The sequence below is a fragment of the Pyrus communis genome, chromosome 4 (assembly GCF_963583255.1).
Source record: "Pyrus communis chromosome 4, drPyrComm1.1, whole genome shotgun sequence".
NCBI classification, from domain to species: domain Eukaryota; kingdom Viridiplantae; phylum Streptophyta; class Magnoliopsida; order Rosales; family Rosaceae; genus Pyrus; species Pyrus communis.
This window is the reverse complement of record NC_084806.1, coordinates 28,535,349-28,541,405: the sequence shown is the minus strand read 5'-3', so window position 1 is coordinate 28,541,405 and position 6,057 is coordinate 28,535,349. Positions and strand designations below refer to the sequence as shown.

The window sequence follows — 6,057 nt, the reverse complement described above, 5'->3', positions numbered from 1 at the left end:
AGACCACTTTAGGTGGTTCCAACTTGTGTGCAGGTTCTAGTTGGCTAGCACTTTTGGTGGTTCCCCAGAGGATTTCCCCGGCAGATCTGACAGATTATCACCAATGTAGGACCACCTTTGGGTGTGTTTATGTAGTGTTGTTTCTTCCGGACTGCATTAGGTCTTCGTGCTCTGAACTTTGTTTCCACACTTACGCTTGCACATGTCTGTTCTTACGTTGTGTATAGTTGGTTTTTATTTATTCGTACTTTTATTGTTATTTTATTAGCTTCCACACTGTGCACATGGTTACGTCACTTCCACGTGACGGCCAGCATGCCCTGATCTCAGTCAGGGTGTGTCAGTTTTAATCAATGGAGTATCAAAAAGAGGGATGAGAACCTAATTTCTGCTTAAATTTATCTTTAACTAGAATCAAACCTAAGACCTTTCACTTACTAGTTGTGAACGAACAATTGCATAAGAGCCTTGCGAATCACATGCATGGTTGACTAACATGATTAATTAACAAAATGGAAAAGAAAGTCCAATGTGTATGAGTATTCGAATCAAATACATGCCTCACAAATCGCCCAAAAACCTGGCTTAGTGTTATGTGACGGTTCCTCTAAGTCAAAATCCACATGTAGATGCGTCTACTTAAAGTCTTCCGAGTCAGACACAACGAAACTAACACATATATAGAGTTATGGACTCTGATATCTTAAGGACTTACGAGGAACATGTTGACTACAAGATTTCATTTCAGTTGAATAATACAATTTATATGTAAGTTTTTTTATATATATATATTATTAGACCAAAATATTATAATTATAGTGAATCAGTTTTAGATAAATTGTTCTAAACTAGAAATATATGCCGTTTTTGTTGGGCCTAATTTAAAAAGTTCCTACTTCGTCAATCAAATACACCCCCTATAGCACCAAGTCTCATCAACTGACGGCCTAATTTAATAAGTTCCTACTTCGTCAATCAAATACACCCCATATACACCAAATCTCATCAATTTAACCGTAAGTGAGGCTTCTAACGGGAATGATAGAGAATTTCCAGTGTGTTTAAATATATTTGTAATGACTATATGACAACGCACGAGTCGTCAAGGGCTATAACAAATCATTGAAAATACATCAATAAACCCTTAAACAAGTCACAATATTCATGCATGTGGCACATGAAAATTCCTTTTTTCAGAAAAGGGGCGTGAGTAACGCACTCAAAGAAATTTCAAACGAGACGCACTTGCTTCAGTGCGTGGGCACCTCCCCACTTTCTCACATAGCCAGCCATACAATTTTATAAAATTTCAAAACAATACAAACATACATCATAACTCAACACCCTTTTCCTTTTCAATTCCCCAACCAAATGGCCTCCAACCACAAACCCAAGAAACTTATGGTTTCCTCTTCCCAATCAAATCTTTGCACCACCCTCTTCTTCATCGTCCTCTTCACCATCCCCGCCCTTTTTCTCCTCCACACCACCACCACCACCTCTCTCTGTACCACTTCCTTTTCCACCCATCCCAGCCCAAGCTGGTCCGGCAATCTCCTTGCCGCTCAGTTCGCCTGGAACCGCCTTCCCTTAGTTCAAGACCGTTCTCGACCCACCGCCCTCAGAATCGCCGTCTTCTCAAGAAAGTGGCCTATTGGCACCATCCCGGGGGGCATGGAACGCCACGCCCACACTCTCCACACGACACTTTCCCTCCTCGGCCATCAAGTCCATGTGTTCACCTCCCCAGTCCTGCCCAAGGAGCTGATCAAACTCGACAACCAACAAGGAAGTCCGAGCCCATCATCGCCCTACATTCACTTCCACGAGGGCGAGCCAGGGCGATGGCGTTACAACAAGGCATGGGAGCAGTTTTTGGAAGAAAACCAACGTGAACAATTCGACGTGGTTCACTCCGAAAGCGTCGCGCTACCTCATTGGCTAGCGCGAAACCTACCGAACCTTGCAGTGTCATGGCATGGGATCGCCCTTGAAAGCTTACACTCGGACATCTTCCAAGATTTAACACGCAAGCCGAACGAGCCTATCTCCCCATCTTTCAACCAAAGCATCCAAGGGGTTGTCCCAAAAGTGTTGAACGAGATAAGATTCTTCCATAACTATGCCCATCATGTTGCTATAAGTGATAGTTGTGGGGAGATGCTAAGGGATGTCTACCAAATACCAGACAAAAGAGTGCATGTGATTGTCAACGGTGTTGACGAAGCGGACTTTGGTGTGGATGATAACCTAGGCCAAGAGTTTAGGTCTGCAATTGGCATACCGAAAAATGCTAGTTTGGTATTGGGAGTGGCCGGAAGATTAGTGAAAGACAAAGGCCATCCTATACTATACGAAGCATTCTCAAAGCTTATAGATAAGAACCCTAACGTGTATTTGATCGTAGCCGGTTCAGGACCATGGGAGGGAAGGTACAAGGATTTGGGGCCTCAAGTGCTAGTTCTTGGATCTATGAGTCCATCTAAATTACATGCATTTTATAACGGCATCGACATTTTTGTGAATCCAACGCTTAGACCGCAGGGTCTCGATCTTACTCTGATGGAGGCAATGATGAGTGGGAAGCCGGTGATGGCGTCGAGGTTTCCGAGCATAAAAGGTACTATTGTTGTGGATGATGAGTTTGGCTTCATGTTTTCTCCGAACGTCGAATCTTTGTTGGAGGCTTTGGAGTTGGCTGTGAGTGAAGGGCCAAAGAGGGCAGCCCAAAGGGGAAAAGCTTGCCGGGAATATGCTAATTCTATGTTTACGGCAAGAAAGATGGCATTAGCATACGAGAGGTTGTTTCTTTGTATAAAAAATGAAACATTTTGTGCTTACCCTTGATTAATTAGACTATAGATTTTTTTTTTTTTTTTTATACCTATATTCTTATTACAAATTAAATTTTCATAGGAACTTTCTATTGTTTTTACATGGTATATTAAAGATTTGATCAGCTTCTTAATTATTTTTATATACATGGAGCTATTACTGACTTTCTCAAATCATCATTTGCCCTTTCTTTTTACTAAGTAGAGGAGAAGGTTTGAATTTAAAATGCAATGAATTAGAGAGGAAGACCCCATATACCATGACGATCTGCCACTTGTCATTTTAAATTTATTTTCTTGTTTATATTTACTACAAGAAAAAGAAGCAACATCCATAGAACAAGCGGTGCTGTTGTTTATGTAGCTATTACTAAAAGCTTGACAAACAGTAAAAAACTGTGACAACTTTGAGAAATGACATGAGCCTAACTTCTAGGTGTCGCATCATATGAGTCCAACTTTTATTTGTTTTGGTCAAATTAACGCACCTGAATGTGCGTTAGCCGTGTCTTTATTACCGTTGGCTTCCCTTCTTTCCTTGTGGTTGTTGGGTCAGAAAGCTTTCCTTTGTGTAATTAGAACATGAGTTGTGATGTTATCTAGATGTATCATCATCATTATAATAGTCTTTCTTTTATGGCTTTTTATCCAAAATAATCATGAGATTTGCATAACACATCATTTTTATCCCTGAGATTGAAAATCAATAAAAATAGTCCCTGAGATTGTCCATTATTCATTATTTTGGTCATTCCGTTAAAAACTCCGTTAAGTATCCTGGAGCTCTTGACCGGAAGTTTGAGCAATTTTCAAAGCTTCGTAACTCAATCGTTTCTTAACCAAATTCGACACATAATATATCAAAATGAAGATTGGAAAGTGTAGAACAAAATTATACCCATTTGGAAATCCAATGGTTGTCGGAGATGGCAGGAAAATAGCCTGAAAGGTGACTGGTCCGCCAGAAAACTGGAAAACTTGCCGAAAACTGGGTAAACTTTAAACGTTCATAACTTCTTTAATACTCAACGAAATCAAGTGATTCAAAAACGAAAATCATACTTCTCGACGAGACAAAGAGAATTGTACCTTTCTTAATGGCTAACTCGTCTTGGTTTGGCTGGAAAACGGCTCAAAAGTAGTTGTCTTGGTCATCGAGTTAGTATTGAAGAAGTTATGAACGTTTAAAGTTTATCCAGTTTCCGGCGAGTTTTTCAATTTTCCCGGGCACCAATCACCTTTCAGGCTATTTTTCGGCTATCTCCCGCAACCATTAGGCTACCAAATAGGTATAATCTTATTCTACACTTTCCTATCTTCATTTTGATATATTATGAGTTGAATTTGGTTAAGAAACGATTGAGTTACGAAGCTTTGAAAATTGCCCAAATTTTCGGTCAAGAGCTCTGAGACACTTAACAGAGTTTTTAACGGAATGACCAAAATAATGGATGATGGACAATCTCAGAGACCATTTCTATTGATTTTCAAACTCAAGAACCAAAGTGATGTGTTATGCAAATCTCAGATACCATTTTAGATAAAAAGCCTTCTTTTATTCATAAGAAAAGAAAAATCAAGAATAAATTAAAAATAACTAAGCATGCTTCTAATATATATGAATACTGATAACTTTGTCGCGTCCCACATATAATAGAAAATTGCTAATTTAATAGTCTAATATCTAAATCCAATAATAGATGAATACTGATAATGTTATAGTGGAACACTTTAACTAATACTCAGCATGATCATTTTTGTTGGAAAGGTTTTTAAATTAATACGCTGTTTTGGTTTATTACTACATTCTACACCATTTAGATTTGTGGTGAGTTTTAAATTGAGCCATGAAATTTTAATTTTTTTCACGTGACATCATGAAGTTTTAAAAAATGTACTTTGTATTCTAACAAATTATTTGAATTTTTATTAAATTGATGATATGATGAGCATGGAACTCGTAATTGAGTTGACATGCAAGCTATATTAGTACCGAAATGACTAAAACCTCATCAATTTAATGGAGATTTAAACGTTCAATCGACAAATGGAGTAAATTGATATAATCATAAAACCTTAGGGTGCAATGTGAAATAATTGAAACCTCATGGACCATTTTGAAAACCACTTAAAAACTTGAGGGTGTAAAATGTAGTTAGCCTTTATTGCTATTGTTGGAACCAAATTGGCACACCCTCGTGTGGGGAGGAGATGTACAAACTCGATTACCTGTAAAATAACAAACAATCGTAAAGTAATCTCGGCACCGGTGGGGTGTCAACCAAAGGCTCTACAATGGTCAAGTTAGTAAACAGTTTATGAGACTCAAGTAGTAGACGAAAGAATAGAGTATGCAATAATTGCGTTACCAAGGATGAACCTTAGAAGGATGTATTTATAACAGTTGGGAGAGAGTCTTTTTAGGATATAGAATCTGTGTTAAACAGGAAAACCAAGAGGAAATTTAGGAGTAGATATTGCATCTTTTTAAGAGTGTGATTACTTGCAGCGCACACCAATCCCTAGATTGTAGGAACTCCAAGAATATAGGAGCCATGGACAACGAAGTTTCTCCAGCTTCTTTTTGAACAGTGGTGCGATATGCTCATAGAACTCCAGACCATTCTTCTGGCCATTTTCTGTTTTTCTCGAACCTCTTTTTTAAGCACTGAAGGATTGTTTTGTTTAAGCCTCTACTTGACCATTGCCTTGGGGATATCGTGGGATGGAGGTGAAATGGCAGATTTTGAGTTCTTTTTGCCAATCCATGACTTCGAAGCTGGTGAATTGCAAACCATTATTAGTAAGTACGGTGTGCAGAATTCCAAATCGGCAGATGATATTTTTCCAGACAAAGGACTAAATTGATGCGCTAGTAATCCGAGACAAAGGCTCTGCTTCATCCATTTGGAGGATTAGTTCGTTGCTACTATCATGGTTACCTTTGGCCTTCTTGAGTGGACTAGCAAAATTGGCGCCTCATTCCACGATAAGCCATGCCTTAGTCAAGGTGTTAATTTCTTTCAGATGCTGATGATTTATTGGCAGGTGTTAATTTCTTTCAGATGCTGATGATTTATTGGCGTGTACCTCTAACACTTGTCATAGGTTTGCGCAGTGCAAAGAATCCTGCCTCATGGTGGGCCAGTAGTATTAAGCTGTCAACGTTTTTTGCATTAGGGATCTCTTGCCAAAGCGATTTTTGTATATGCTAGAATGAATG

The 6,057-nt window shown here is 38.8% G+C and overlaps 1 protein-coding gene across 1 annotated transcript; it reads left to right on the top strand.

Moving 5' to 3' along the window:
* The first annotated feature begins 1,348 nt into the window (after positions 1 to 1,348).
* Positions 1,349 to 2,847, top strand: LOC137730611 (uncharacterized). Its single transcript, XM_068469595.1, has one exon. The coding sequence runs from the start codon at positions 1,372 to 1,374 to the stop codon at positions 2,845 to 2,847; it is 1,476 nt and encodes a 491-aa protein (XP_068325696.1). The 5' UTR covers positions 1,349 to 1,371.
* Positions 2,848 to 6,057: the final 3,210 nt, after the last annotated feature.

Coding starts and splice junctions, on each gene's coding strand:
- LOC137730611 (XM_068469595.1), top strand. CDS start 1,372: ATGGCCTCCAACCACAAACCCAAGAAACTTATGGTTTCCTCTTCCCAA.